At 34.5% G+C, this 14679-nt stretch overlaps 3 protein-coding genes across 3 annotated transcripts; 2 read left to right on the top strand and 1 right to left on the bottom strand.

Annotated features, from left to right (window-relative positions):
* The first annotated feature begins 3848 nt into the window (after nt 1-3848).
* On the top strand, nt 3849-6914 carry LOC104902392 (pentatricopeptide repeat-containing protein At2g18940, chloroplastic). Its single transcript, XM_010690156.4, has one exon. It carries the CDS (start codon nt 4112-4114, stop codon nt 6665-6667), a length of 2556 nt encoding a protein of 851 aa, XP_010688458.1. The 5' UTR covers nt 3849-4111; the 3' UTR covers nt 6668-6914.
* A 1032-nt stretch (nt 6915-7946) lies between these two features.
* LOC104902391 (nifU-like protein 3, chloroplastic) lies at nt 7947-10228 on the top strand. The gene is made up of 4 exons (XM_010690155.4): nt 7947-8260; nt 8353-8476; nt 8982-9280; nt 9738-10228. The coding sequence occupies exons 1-4, from the start codon at nt 8141-8143 to the stop codon at nt 9927-9929; spliced, it is 735 nt and encodes a 244-aa protein (XP_010688457.1). The 5' UTR covers nt 7947-8140; the 3' UTR covers nt 9930-10228.
* A 406-nt stretch (nt 10229-10634) lies between these two features.
* On the bottom strand, nt 10635-13645 carry LOC104902390 (hypothetical protein). The gene is made up of 3 exons (XM_010690154.4): nt 13370-13645; nt 12805-12972; nt 10635-11111 (listed from the first exon to the last, which is right to left on the bottom strand). The coding sequence occupies exons 1-3, from the start codon at nt 13516-13518 to the stop codon at nt 10865-10867; spliced, it is 564 nt and encodes a 187-aa protein (XP_010688456.1). The 5' UTR covers nt 13519-13645; the 3' UTR covers nt 10635-10864.
* Between the last annotated feature and the right edge of the window lie 1034 nt (nt 13646-14679).

Here is a 14679-nt window from a genome sequence, read left to right as displayed (position 1 = left end):
TTGAAGCAAAACAAAATTCTAAATTATTGTGTTTGAGAAATTCCCTAGTTATTATTATTGGATTGGAGTAAAACAAAAGTCTTAATTCATGTTTATTATTGTTAAACTTATCCTCTATTGAAATATTTTACCTTAAAATACTCTTATTAAATTGTTTTTAAAAATGGAGGTAGTATGGTATGGGAGTAGTGTAATTTTATAATAATCTAATATAGAATAAAGATTATAAATGTCAGATTGTTCAAAAAGTTTAGATATTTTAAGAACGATTTTGAAGAATTAAGAAGAAAGTAGGATTAATTATATGCCCAAAAAAACGAGGGATGATAAACATCTAACAAGTAGATGTGTTAGATACGAGTTTTCGTGTAACAAATATTATTTGTGTATATAACATATATAGTTAGTGTGTGTGTGTGTGTGTGTGTGTGTGTGTGTGTGTGAATATATATATATATATATATAGATAGATAGATAGATAGAGATAGAATCGAGTTCAGGTGAAAATGAGGTTTTACATGAGAAATGAGAAGAAATAACAACCCTTAGATCATGCTACATATATTATAATATATTATATATATATATAATATATATATATATATATATATATATATATATATATATATATATATATATATATATATATATATATATTGTTTGTATTCTTTTCCTTTTATTTGTTATACGATAAACAAACAATATTTTTACATACACAAACAACATTCATTACATGAAAACTTGTGTTAGATATATCTAACTGTTAGAGATTTATCAAACCTCCAAAAAAAACAATTAGTGACAACTCCTTGACTAACAAATATAGGGATTTGAGTGAGTAAATTGAGAAAAAAAGTTGAGTAAGTACACAATATATTAGTACTCATCATATGTTACCATTGTACTATATCTAAATGTTAGGCAACAAGACTAATGTATGAATTATGTGTTTTATAGTACAATTTATTAATTGTTTTTTTTTTCTTCTGATAAGAGCTTTAACTAAAGTAGAAAATTAAGGGTAACAACGATAAAAATTAGTCAAATCATGCACCTGTTGGACTTTTCTTTTTTTTTTTTTTTTTGGTGTTTGCACCCGATTCACCCTTTGGGCTACATCCGGATCGAGACCATGTTCTGGGTGATTAGTAGGGCTGGCAATCAGGTCGGGTTGGGTCGATTTCAGGTTGACCTGATTTATATTTTAGGTCACTTACCCTTGACCCAAACTCGACCTGATTTATATTTCAGGTCAAAAACCTCAACGCAAACCCGACCTTATATTTTTTGGGTTGACCCGAAACCAACCCAAAATGACCTAAAATAAAAATCGAAGTATCCAATGATATAAAAACTGGCAACTTAATTCAGAAAGGTACTGTACATGTAACATGTTTAAGTTTCAACATTCAAAGTCGGAATTTTCAGGTTGAAGTGAGTTGGGCTTGGCCCAATATTATAACCTAACCGACTAAGGGCTAACCTAACATAATATAAGTTATTTTTAAATCAGGTCATTTCGGGTTACTTTCAGGTTCAAAAGGTCAATCTGAACCTAACCCATTATATTTTCAGGTCGGGTTGGGTCGACCCAATTTTTTTTTCAGGTCGAAAATCTCAACCCAAACCCGGAATTTTCAGGTTGGGTTATCAGGTTGGGTCAGTTTTTGCCAGCCCTAGTGGTTAGGTTCCATTCCTCTCCTAAGGGTGTTGCGGGGATTCGAACACGAATCCGTCCTACCAAAGCCAGTCCCATCACCACTGGGCCAACACTTACTTGGTACCTGTTGGACTTGTGACCTTGCACAGAAAACAAGTATTCATAAAGGAGGCTAGTTTGATAATATGCTAAACCGTCCAACAAAATCTAAATTCATATGTTTCGTAAACTCTATTGATTTTTGAAATGGAGTAAAACAAAATCTAAATTAATATGTATTATTCTAAAACTTATCCTCTATTGAGTTAATTTGTTTTGAAGATATTCTTACTAACGAAATCATTTTAGAAAATTCTGAGTTTATACTAGCTAAAAGTCTTATCTTAGGGAATAATTATCAATGTTTAATTCTATGAATTGCTAATTGATCCTTTGGATGAGAGTAAAAAGCTAATCTCTTTTGTTTTTAATATTTGTTGTAACATTTACTCTTTTGAAGGTTTTCGACACACAAATTTTATATATCAATATCTGCAATCCTATATTCGTGAAAAAAAATTACATTAAAATAAATCTAACTAAATCCGTTTTTGTAATATGTTTGTACAAGTGTGGAAAACAATTGTGTTAACCTGTTGTAGGTTAACCCGACATTCACTATATATAGTGTTTACAATACAGACCTATGACTATGAAAGTACCCTTCTACCTTTTACAATATAATATTATCCCTTTACATATAATATTATCCAATACACACCCTCAATCTTTACGGGGTGAAACAACGGATAGATTGGTACGATGTTTAGTAAACAAGTCAGTAGATAGGCCTTTAGTAAAAATGTCAGCAACCTGAGACTGTGTAGGAACATGTCGAACAATAAGGTCTCCCTTGGCAACCATTTCTCGAACAAAGTGATAGTCAACATCGATATGTTTGCTATGATCATGATGAACTGGATTAGCAGTGAGATAAGTAGCAGAGACATTGTCGCAATAGAAAATTACAGGACGATAGAGAAAATGGCCAATGTCAGCAAGAAGTTGCTTGAGCCAAATAGTTTCTGCAGATGTGTAGGCAACTGCCTTGTATTCAGCTTCAGTGGATGATTTGGAGACTGTAGGTTGCTTTTTAGAACGCCAGGAAATTAAATTCTTCCCAAGGAAAACCGCATAGCCAGTACTAGAACGCCTTGTGTTAGGGCATCCTGCCCAATCTGCATCTGAATAAGCAATAACAATAGTAGGAGAACTGCTGGTATATAAATAAAGGCCATAATCCAGAGTGCCCTGCAGATATCTGAAAATTCTTTTCACAGCATGAAGGTGAGTAGTACGAGGAGCATGCATAAACTGAGACACCATATTAACAGCTTAATCTATTTATTTATTCATTTTATTAACAGTGAATTAGAGTTCAAAATTCTTCTTTTTTGTTGATGTAATAGTTGTTTTTTCAATTCTTGCAAAAGTAAAGAAATAAAGATTACAAATTTGATCAAAAAAAAAAAAATTTACTCAGATAAGGGATTCTGCAAATTACTTGAACAAAAACCAGAGTGGAAAATAAAATAAAGAAATTGAAGAAAGAATGACTTTGAATAATTGTTCCACCGATGATCAAACAAATAATAGTGATGGTTCTTTCAAAAAAAAAAAAGAATAATAATAGTGATGGTGATCTTTATTCTATGATTGCAATTTTTTTTCATATAATATTATCCAATAATATTATCCGGATCCTATGTATTAGCGGATAACATGATGAAAATAGGCAAAGTTTGAACTTAGAATAAACATATATTGTCACTTATCGAATTTTGTTGTTGTTGTTGTTGTTGTTGTTGTTTTCGTCGTCCCTCCATTTCACAACAATTTAGTAGATAAAGAGTATGGTCAAATAAAAAACCATTCATCACCAGGTAAAATCGACGAAAGAGAGCGAATACCATACGACTGCAATCACCGTAATGTCCTTCATCACTTCATATTTGGTAGCAACCAGTGTAGTACTTTGCCTATTCTTTTAAAAATCGTTTTCAATATATGCAATTTTTCATCTTTGTTCCAAGTAAATTTAGTATTAATTCGATTCAATTCAGTCCAAAAGAATACGGCTTTCCACACCGGCCTTGTTTGAACTTTGAAGATTAACCGAATATTAACCCCAAGTGGTCTTGACTCTTGAGTGGTTTGGCTATTCCGAGTTGCAAATACACAAAACAAAATCACTGAAAGAGTGAAAGTCCCAATCTTTTCTTTTTTAATGGTGGCCTCTTCTATCTTTCTCCCTATTTTCTCTATCTTCTTCTTCTTCCATTCTCCCTTCTTTTAACCGCTAATTTACTTATCCAATTCACTCATATCTTCCATGAAAACATAAACCCTTATCTTCTTCTCCATTTTTAGAAAAAAAAGCTTCAATCTTTAAGCTCTGTTTGTTTGGCTCCAATGGAGGGAACTATATTCCCAAACAGACCAACATTACCAATTCAACAAGCAAAACCAAAACCAATTTCACAACCAAACATTTCCTTAAAATTTAGTTCTGCAACATTACCTCTTCCTCCTCAACCTCCAAACCCACCTTCTTCACTTGCTTTTGATTCACTTCTTCAACATCTTCTTCACCTTTCTTCCACTTCAAACACTACCCATTTCCCTAAACTAATCAAATCATCATCAAATTCCAAGAATACCCTTTTACCATCTCTCCCAATTTCTTCACTAGACTCCTTTAATCAGCCTGTTTTTAGTGGGTCCACCTCAAATTCTGCCACCCAATTGGCCAATCAAGAAGATAAGACTGTTGTTCTTCCTTCTTTGGATGATGGTTCACTTGATTTTTTATCTGATATGAGTAAGTTGTTGTTGAATTCTATATTAGAAAGACCATTATCTAGTTTAAATGCTTTTTTTGATTCTGTGAAGTTTGATTTGCTTGATGCTGATTTTGTCAGTTTATTGAAAGGATTGTATGTTTTGGGGAATTGGGAAAAAGCTGTTTTGTTGTTTGAATGGGGTTCATTGAATGTTAGGTCTCAAGATAAGAAAATGGATTATCAGGCTGTTGAGTTAATGGCTAGAATTTTAGGTAGGGAATCACAGCATACAATTGCTGCTAAATTGTTTGATGTGATTCCTCTTGAAGAGTATTGTTTAGATGTTCGAGCTTATACGTCGATTCTTCATGCCTATGCTCGAAGTGGCAAGTATGATAGGGCGGTTTCGATATTTGAGAACATGAAGGAGAAGGGTTTACTTCCAACTTTAGTTACTTATAATGTAATGCTGGATGTTTATGGTAAGATGGGTAGGTCTTGGGATAAGATTTTGTGTCTTTTAGATGAGATGAAAAGTAAAGGGCTTAAGTTTGATGAGTTTACTTGTAGCACTGTGATTGCTGCTTGTGGTAGGGAAGGTTTGTTGGATGAGGCAAGGAATTTTTTCACTCAGTTGAAATTACAGGGTTATGTGCCTGGAACTGTTACTTATAACTCGTTGCTTCAAGTGTTTGGGAAAGCCGGGGTTTACTCTGAGGCTTTGAGCATCTTGAAAGAAATGGAGGACAATGGTTGTCCTCCTGATTCTGTAACTTATAACGAGCTAGTTGGTACTTACGTGAGGGCAGGGTTTCTTGAAGAAGGCGCTGCTGTGATAGATACAATGACGCTTAAGGGTATGATGCCAAATGCAATTACTTATACTACTGTGATCGATGCATATGGGAAGGCTGGAAAGGTTGATGAGGCTTTGGCATTGTTTAACCATATGAAGGCTTCTGGTTGTGTTCCCAATGTTTGTACATATAATGCTATCCTTGGGATGCTAGGGAAGAAGTCAAGATCAGAACAGATGATAGAGATCTTGTGCGACATGAAGGTAACTAGGTGCTCCCCTAATCGGATCACATGGAATACAATGCTTGCAATGTGTGGTAGTACTGGCAAGGAGAAGTATGTGAACCAGGTTTTGCAAGAGATGAAGCGTAGTGGTTTTGAGCCTGACCGAGACACATTCAACACTTTGATCAGTGCATATGGCAGGTGTGGTTCACGGGTTGATGCCACAAAGATGTTTGAGGAGATGATGGAAGCGGGATTTAGCCCTTGTGTCACGACTTACAATGCTTTTTTGAATGTGTTGGCTAGAAAGGGAGATTGGAAAGCAGGAGAATTAATCATTCTTGACATGAAGAGCAAGGGATTTAAGCCTAATGACACCTCTTACTCCTCAATGATTCAATGTTATGCAAAGGGAGGGAATGTGAAGGGCATACAAAGTATTGAAAAGGAAATATATCAAGGAGACATCTTTCCGAGCTGGATGCTTCTAAGAACCCTAATCCTTGCAAACTTCAAATGTAGGGCTCTTTCAGGAATGGAGAGAGCATTCAGAGAGTTGAGAAAAAGTGGGTATAAACCTGATTTGGTTGTATACAACTCAATGCTCTCAATCTTTGCAAGGAACAAAATGTTTGACCGTGCTCATGGTATCTTGGACTCGATTCAAGAGAGTGGATTAGAGCCAGATCTAATAACCTACAATAGTTTGATGGATATGCATGCAAGAGCCGGGGAATGTTGGAAGGCAGACGAGGTATTAAGAAAGCTGCTGAAAAGCGGTGGAAGACCTGATCTTGTGTCTTATAACACTGTGATCAAAGGGTTTTGCAGGCAAGGTCTGATGGAGGAAGCAATTAAGATTATGTCAGAGATGAGTACACGAGGGATACGCCCATGCATCGTTACATACAACACATTCGTCGCTGGTTATGCAGGGCGAGGGATGTTTTCAGAGGTTGATGAAGTTATAAGTTACATGATTCAGCATGGTTGTTGTCCTAATGAATTGACTTACAAAATTGTTGTAGATTCTTACTGTAAAGTCCAAAAACACAGAGAAGCTTTCGATTTTGTTTCCCGAATTAAGGAGAAAGATCAATCTTTTGATGATCAATCTTTGTATCGGCTCTCATCTCGCATTAGGGAGGATGTGCAGTTTTGATAACTTCTTCATGTATTTTATGTATTATAGGGATTGTTGAAGGTCCTGTTTCCCAGTTTTGCCATCTTTTCGTTTGATTACTGTAATTCAGATAAGGCAGATTTTTTACTGATATGTTCATCAGAGGATGAGAAATTCTTACACTACAACAATTGCTAGTTTTACCAAGGTGAAGCTTGAATATTATGTGTAGTTTCTCTCTTTGAATATTTATCTTAGTAAATACTTATGATGTTTCGATTCTTCATACCAACTCCAACCTTCCTTTATTGTACACCTTTCGTTTATGATAAGCTGAACTTGAAGAAGAACCAACTATTTCTTAGAGCTCTAATGGTTAGGAGAAGTTTCGGCGACCCTTTCCGAAGGGTGAAATAATAATCTTCTTGTTTGATTCGTTTCATTGTGTACATTAGTACATCTCGAAAATCAAACTTTTGCATCTTTTACTAATATGTAATTAATGATATTAACGATGCAAAACGTGTATTAGAGAAATGAGAAAGCTATTAAGGGACAGTGAAAGTATATATTAACTTTATAGATAAGCACATAACCCTATTCTACTAGAAAGCAATTATCTATGTTATTTAAAACCTTTATATGTGAGTCAGACACTTGGACACATATTCGTATCCGACATAAGTACTTATTATATTCGACATAAGTACTGCTTCTAGGTAAGATAGCCAAGTTGGATGTAGCCATGTAGGCATAAAATTAGCTCTAAGACTCAAGGACTAACTAAAGGTGCTTCCAACTGACCAATAAAAAATTGAGAAAAACATTTAGATATGTATTCATGTCTAATATGATACTTATGCTCAACATAAATATCCGATTCCAATCGAGTTACGCCGCGAGGTGGTAGACATCAGACCCGGGCCGAGACTCGAGAATTGAAGGTGTTCAACGGAGCAACTTAATTGTCGAAGGAACGGTGACTTTTTTTTTTTATCAAGGAAATATCAATTAGACTAGCTTCTAATAAAAGACTCACTTAGCATTGTGAATTTGTGATAGTGACTATCCATGTTTACCTCTCTATGTAAAAACTCCAAAATGTGAAGAAAAAAGTTTACCATTTTACCTTTATGAGTATAAAAAGGAGTCCCCAAAAACAAGACAAAAAAAAAAAAGAACAGAATTGGTTTATCTATAACCTATGATGTGCTCATGTGGCAATCTTTGCACCATTCCTCAACCAAAAGCCTCTCTATTCTATCATGAAAAGTGGAATATTGCTTAAAATATTACTTTAAACTTGAAAATATCAACTTTTTGCCATCCAAAAATATCAAAATTGTTAATAAATATTTAACCTTTTTCTACTTCTGTTCTATTCCCTTCATTTAATTTTAGACTTATCAAAAACTAGACTTATTTCTAGATTTTTTTCATCATCAATTAGTGCCACCAAATTATATTGTCTTAATTCTTTGAATTGGTGGTGATTAGAATGAAACAGAAGATATGGGAGTTTTATCAGTGGCTCATAAGCCAACCCTGAAAAAAATACTAATTAATTCTTCCTCTTATAATCACCAATACCAACATCAAGAATTCCCACTTTTTGGTTTTTCTCAACTCAAGGTTCAAACTTTATAATATATCCATACTTCTATTTTCTGGGTTCTTACTATTTTTATATTGCACACTTTAAAGTTTCTATCTTTGATATGCAGGTGCAGAGAAATAATTCAAAATGCAGAGATTTTTCTGGGAAACATAGCAGTTATGTTAGAGGCCAATTTGTTTCCAGTGAATTCTATAAATTTGATCACTTTATTAGCCAAAAATTTCAAGCAGGTAATACCTCATAGTTGCTTTGATTTTGGAAATTATGATAATTTACATTGAGTTTGAGCTCTACCTTTGAGATTAGATTATGTTTAATTAAGTTAATGTAACATGTGAATATGTAATAAGGAACAAAAACAATATCTAGATAACAAAGAATTGGATTACATAATTGAATTTCAATTTTTGTAGTTGTTTAATTGGTTGTTCAACATACATCATCATAATAACATTTTGATTTGGTAATAGTTCAAATGAAATTCATGAAGTTATTGTAGAGCATGTATGAATGGTTTAATCTCAATTTTCGAGGTTCGAAATGCATAATTGAACTAACTTTGAATGGAATTTATGTTTTGAGTTACTTTTGGTTGGGTTCAAATCAAGTTAGTTTTTGACACTTTAGACATATAAGTCCTAAAAATAGTATGCACTATGCACTTGATCTTCAGTGTTGAGAGCAGAGGCATAAGTTATGACTTTGTGTATGATATATCTGTCTGTTTTGTTGAAGGAGCTGTGGTTTCACCAACTTGTGTGCTTCCATTAACTGAAGAAAATGTGGAGAAGGTATTAGATGAGGTGCGACCTGGCCTCATGGCTGATGGAGGGAATGTGGCATTGCACGAAATCGATGGTCTGGTAGTAGTGCTGAAGCTGCAAGGAGCATGTGGGTCTTGCCCAAGTTCAGCCATGACTTTGAGGATGGGAATAGAAACCCGCCTTCGTGATAAAATCCCTGAAATCATGGATGTCGAGCAGATCCAAGACACCGAGACTGGCCTAGAGCTCAATGAGGAAAATGTCGAAAAGGTGAGCATCTGACAAATGCAGTTTATTTTCCTTGAAACTAGGCCTTCCCACCTAGTTGTTTGCCTCAGATTGTCATGAACTAGCTCTGCCATAGAGATTTTTTGAGCTAATTTTGTGTTTTTGGTCCCAAAAAGGATTTCTGTGCTCCTATGGCCTTTCTTTCGCGTAGTATATAGCCATATAAGGCGTGTTTGCTTTGTCGAATTTTCACTTATATAACCTTATTGAACCATAATTTAACCTTTATGGACCTTATTATCCCTTATTTGCACTTGTTAGATCTTCTCTGAGCTTAATTTCCCGAAGTAAGTGGAATCAGAGCCTCCCTATACTTCCTCAGAGAAAATGGAACTTTTGTTAATTAAGTCACTGTCAGCAGAATTTATCTTAATCAGAAAAACTGCAGATGCAAAGTTGTGTTTGTGAAGTGATAATATGTGACTTGTGTGTATTTCAGGTTCTTGCTGAGATTAGGCCATACTTAGCAGGTACTGGTGGTGGAGTGCTCGAGCTTGATAAAATCGACGATTATGTTGTCAATGTGCGGTTGAGTGGTCCTGCAGCTGGTGTCATGACTGTACGCGTTGCCCTTACACAGAAACTCAGAGAGAAAATTCCTTCCATTGCTGCTGTCCAGCTGACTGATTAAGAAACCTCAAAACACAAGTGGAATGAAGTTTTGATTGGCAACATGAAGAAATATGTACCTTGTGACATTCTTTGATAGAATTCATTTTCGATACAATGCTAAGGAGTGTTATTATTTCTTTTCGAAGAAAATTTGCTCCATGATGGATTTTCTGATACTACAAATTTGTCAGATTCTATTGGTACACTTCTCTTGAATAGGTAAAAATTAGTGTACAGTTCCACAAAACTCTTGGTGGTTATACTTTTATGGAACAATGTTTTGTACTTGTTGAAGTAATACGGATTCAAGATTCAGCATATCTATGTTTCTCAGACTTAGTACCAGTCTAATAGGTGCTCAGCCTTCACAGTGACCCTCAGGCCTCTTAAATTTCACACAGTGTGCTCTATATACAATAAATCCTTGATACGCAATTGGCATTTTTGTAGGACTTATAGTCGAATATACTTATCTTAAAATCATGTCTTTCATCTTTGTCGCGCTACAATATCAGAATTAAACCTGTGCTAACCATGTTCTTAAGACGGCGCTAGGAATTTCTGGCACAGGGTCATGTCTATGTGCTAGACAACAGTTTTGTCAACTTTTGCAAGTTTCTCGTCTTGGATGAAGTGCATATGGACCTAGGTCCAAGTGTTGAGTATCTAACACGCGTAGTTGAAGTAAAAAAAAGAGTAACATACAACAACTTGATATTCTAACTGAGCAAAAACTGTATGCCAATGATTATAATCCTCTTCAGAGGAGTTCGTCTTAAAGCAACAGAAGACAGTAAAACGCATTAGGATAATGATATTCATCTTTCAGGAGAAATTACATACATCTACACGCATGCCTATGGGTGGCAAAGCATCAGAATCATATACAATTAGAAGTACTCGAAATTCTTTGGGTATGCTACTTTATAGTACAAAAAAGATTGACATGATCATTTAGAAATCATCGTCCTCCTCCCTCCTTGATCCAAATAATCTCCTAACAACAGCTGAAACCGCTCCAAACACCATGAAGAAGACAATGAGATCGAATCCACCTCCTATACCTAGCGCAGCACTGGGGCCTGGGGAAAAGAATGAAAATGGGGACCAACCCCATCCACCATAGAACGGGGATCCAAGGCCATATCCGTAGCCACCAACAAGGGGTGGAGCTACGCGTGGATTCACATAAATGTTTGTCCTGTCAAGAAAGATGTAGTAAAGTTAACAAAAAGAAATCATGTCCCCAAGCTAACAAAAACGAATAATGCAGTTGATCATTCTCCTTGAGTCAAGTGAGGGTATTCCAAGTTATTTAGGAAAATAGCTATAATTTAGAACTACTTCCTAATCATAGCTTATTTGACTATTGAGTACTGCTACTGCTAGTATTTAATCCTTCATTCAAAGTAAACATCTCCTTTTCAGTGGCATGTCCAGAAGTGGAATGTAGCATGGAGCAAAGAGTACAGTATACTAAAGCATCCATCAGCATGGAGATGAATGTAGACCAAGTCGTAGAGAATCAGTTATGCATCACAAAACAAAGCGACATATATTATGGAACAAAGCAAACATTATATTATTCATGCAGAGAGAAACATTTCAATTGACATTTGAAATCCAAAAAGAAAAAAGATCGACTAACCCAATGCGACTCGTTTGACACAAATATTTAGATGTTTTAACTCATTGCTTGATACGACATTGAGAATATACAAGGACATGAGATCCCAAGTCTTGAATACAACTCCATTGACATCTGCAACTTATATATCTAATCTAAGCATTAGAAGTTTATCATCAACTTTGAGTAGGTACGGTAAATCCTTGTTTAGGGTCAATAATATTTGATGAATTCCATGCTAAACCAAGGTAACAGAAAGGGAACCAACTTCATTGCGGGTTCACACTCTGAACTTTAAGGACAGGAGATACAACACTTCTGTCTTCTCAAGGTGAAAACTGTGATCAATTATGAAACAGGATGTTCTAATCATTGTTGTCCGACATACTAGCTAATTTGTGAGTTTTAAGTTCCAAAGATTTAATAGTTTTTACACTCTCCCTTTCGACACAAACCCATTAATGAATTCTTGAACAGGCTTTTACACACTAGTTTTTGTTAGACAGTCTTACCATACACAAGTCTAGTGGGGTTCCATCCTAAAAGGACTCGGCATAGCCAACAAGTAGAGTAGCCCACTACTCTTTTTCTTCAATAACTGGAAAACTTGTCCATGTGAGTTTCACACCTCATACAAATCCTCAAAACTAGACGATCCAATATAAATTCACACAATACCATCATCAACAACAGATCAAGATATGAACAGTTTTTACCCCTATAATCACAAATTACCATTTACATCAACCCGTAATTAAAAATAATGCATCAAGCTTACACTGATACACTCGTTCACAGTCATGCCAAGCTGAGGTAAAAAAAACAAACAATGAATTTTTTTTGCTATTCAAAAAGAGACTAAGTGCGGCCATATAGCAGGATACAATCACAGGTACCATCCCCACAAGACTTTACCAACTAAGCTAGATGACATCCACAAAAGCAAAAACATATAACTAGTAGAATATTAGATGACCATTTATAGGGACATTGTGGTCATTCTGGTCAAAGTGTATGCAATTACAAGCTGCAAATAACCCACATCAATAAAAGGTATGTTGCTCTGACTCGGGTACCCATGTCCGACACGAGTACGTATCCAAGTGTCTGACTCTGCTCTTTTTTGGCCCAAAACGAAGTTTCCAAGTGTCCCACTCATATTCGAGTGTCGAGGATCCAACACGGGTACTTGAAGCGAAATGAAGAGTCCGACTAACATAAATAAAAACATACTCCTATACACTTTAGTAACATGAAATTAGATTACCTTGAATTAACTCTAGGAGAAGAAGCACGAGGAGCAGAAGAGCGGAAAGCCTGACCACCAACACGCCCACCAGATTTGGCAGCTGATGCATCACCAACTGACCCTAGAGTCAACACTCCTGCTGCTAATGTCACTATTGCTAGCTTTGCCAGCTGATTCTCTACTTTTCTGACCACCCAAAAACACAAAAAATACCAATTACCAAGTACACTAATTAAAAATAATCTTAGTACACTAATTAAGAATAATCTTAACTATGAAAAATCAACTAAATCATCTTAAATGTAAAAGTATTTCTTAATAATTGTACTTAGTATCACCTATATATTAAAAGTAATTGGGTTTTTTTTATAGTAAAAAAACTCAAAAACAACTCAAGAAAAAAAAAAACTCAAAAACAGAAGGTAGAAAATGTTAACTATGAAAAATCAACTTAATTTTCCTAATATAAACTCAAACTAAGTACACTAATTAAGAACAATCTTTATAAAGCTAAGAGATTTAACCCAATAATTGACAAAAAATGATAATCAATAAAGGTTAATTATAAAGATGAAATCTTTACCTTGAAGAATCATTTTGATTTTGGTGATCATTTGATGGGTATTTGCAGGAAACAATGAAGAAATGATTTGTGATTCTGGGTTTAGGTTTTTGGGTTTGAAAGATTAGTGGGTTTGTGAGGAAACTCTTGTGCAAAGATCCTATGATCATTTTTAGTCACTTGCTAAATTTGTAGTTGAATTTTTACTCAACTTTAACAAATTAAGCTTTTTCTTCTTGTGTTTCAAATTTCTTCTTTTTAAAATTTTTGGGTACTCATTTCTAATTTGGAATTCTCAACTTTCCATGATAAAGAACTTTGACACGTGGCAGATGCTGTGTGATAGATTTTTCAAGAATTTGTAAATTTACTATCTACTATCCCCTAAACAGAATTTGATCATTATCATTTCTTTTAGTTTAACAATTTTTGGACTTAGGAAAATTGAAACAATTACCTACTTCATTTCTTTTTGTTTGGTTCAGTCTTCCGTAATCTATTACCATTACTTTGTAGTAATGTATTTTCCTAATTTGTCACCTTTCCTTCGCCTTCAAGTAACAAACTTCATTTTTTGGCGATGATGGTTGTCATTGCATTTCTATTACACTCAATAAAGTTTACACTTTTTGTTATTGTTCACTTCTCCTATTTGATTGCATTCGCTTTTCATTTCATATATTGAACCAAACAAGCACTAAAAATTATCCGAGTCTTGTTTCTACAATTTGGGTCATAATCCAAAGCCCGATTGCAAATTTATGGTTTAACATTTTTGACAAATAAATCACATGTATTATGAACCAAACCCGAGAAATTGCACCATGTATACGATGAGGTTTGGCTCATATATAAACTAATGGTTTAGTCGGTTTGCGTGAACCATTTTACATATATCTAATTTATTTTAATTTCACCATGATTTTTTTGTTAAAAATAAACGTATAGAATTGATGCCGGACTGAAACCTAAAAATCCTGATAAAGTGACCACATGATATTCATATATGTACTTGTGGCTAAATATTATTCATTAAATATATATAACTTGATCTTTCAAAAATATTCTTCTTACTAATTTTCAGGTTGAATTAAGCATTATGATCAAGGTATTAAGGATATACCTACGGACCTACCATATTAGCTATGGTCTTGAACACAAGCTTGATTATCATATTACAAGGAGAAGAGGTGATCCTCTATAATTGTAAATGTGGTGATATTGAATTACTCCTTTTTTTTTTTAAGGAGATTACATACTTTGATATTTTCAAGTATTACCATAAAATTTGTATTTTAGAAGTATTTTTAAACTTTAAAAGTGACATTGCA

This window comes from Beta vulgaris, chromosome 8 (genome assembly GCF_026745355.1).
Source record: "Beta vulgaris subsp. vulgaris cultivar EL10 chromosome 8, EL10.2, whole genome shotgun sequence".
Lineage (NCBI taxonomy): Eukaryota > Viridiplantae > Streptophyta > Magnoliopsida > Caryophyllales > Amaranthaceae > Beta > Beta vulgaris.
Note: the sequence above shows the minus strand (reverse complement) of the source record. Positions and strands in the feature narration are given on the sequence as shown.

Excerpts from the sequence above, each read along its gene's own strand:
- LOC104902392 (XM_010690156.4), top strand. The coding sequence starts at position 4,112 with ATGGAGGGAACTATATTCCCAAACAGACCAACATTACCAATTCAACAA.
- LOC104902391 (XM_010690155.4), top strand. The coding sequence starts at position 8,141 with ATGGGAGTTTTATCAGTGGCTCATAAGCCAACCCTGAAAAAAATACTA. Across the intron at positions 8,477-8,981 it reads TAGCCAAAAATTTCAAGCAG|GAGCTGTGGTTTCACCAACT; the intron begins GTAATACCTCAT and ends GTTTTGTTGAAG. Across the intron at positions 9,281-9,737 it reads ATGAGGAAAATGTCGAAAAG|GTTCTTGCTGAGATTAGGCC; the intron begins GTGAGCATCTGA and ends TGTGTATTTCAG.
- LOC104902390 (XM_010690154.4), bottom strand. The coding sequence starts at position 13,518 with ATGATCATAGGATCTTTGCACAAGAGTTTCCTCACAAACCCACTAATC. Across the intron at positions 12,973-13,369 it reads AATCAAAATGATTCTTCAAG|AAAAGTAGAGAATCAGCTGG; the intron begins GTAAAGATTTCA and ends TTGGGTGGTCAG. Across the intron at positions 11,112-12,804 it reads TCTCCTAGAGTTAATTCAAG|GACAAACATTTATGTGAATC; the intron begins GTAATCTAATTT and ends CTTTCTTGACAG.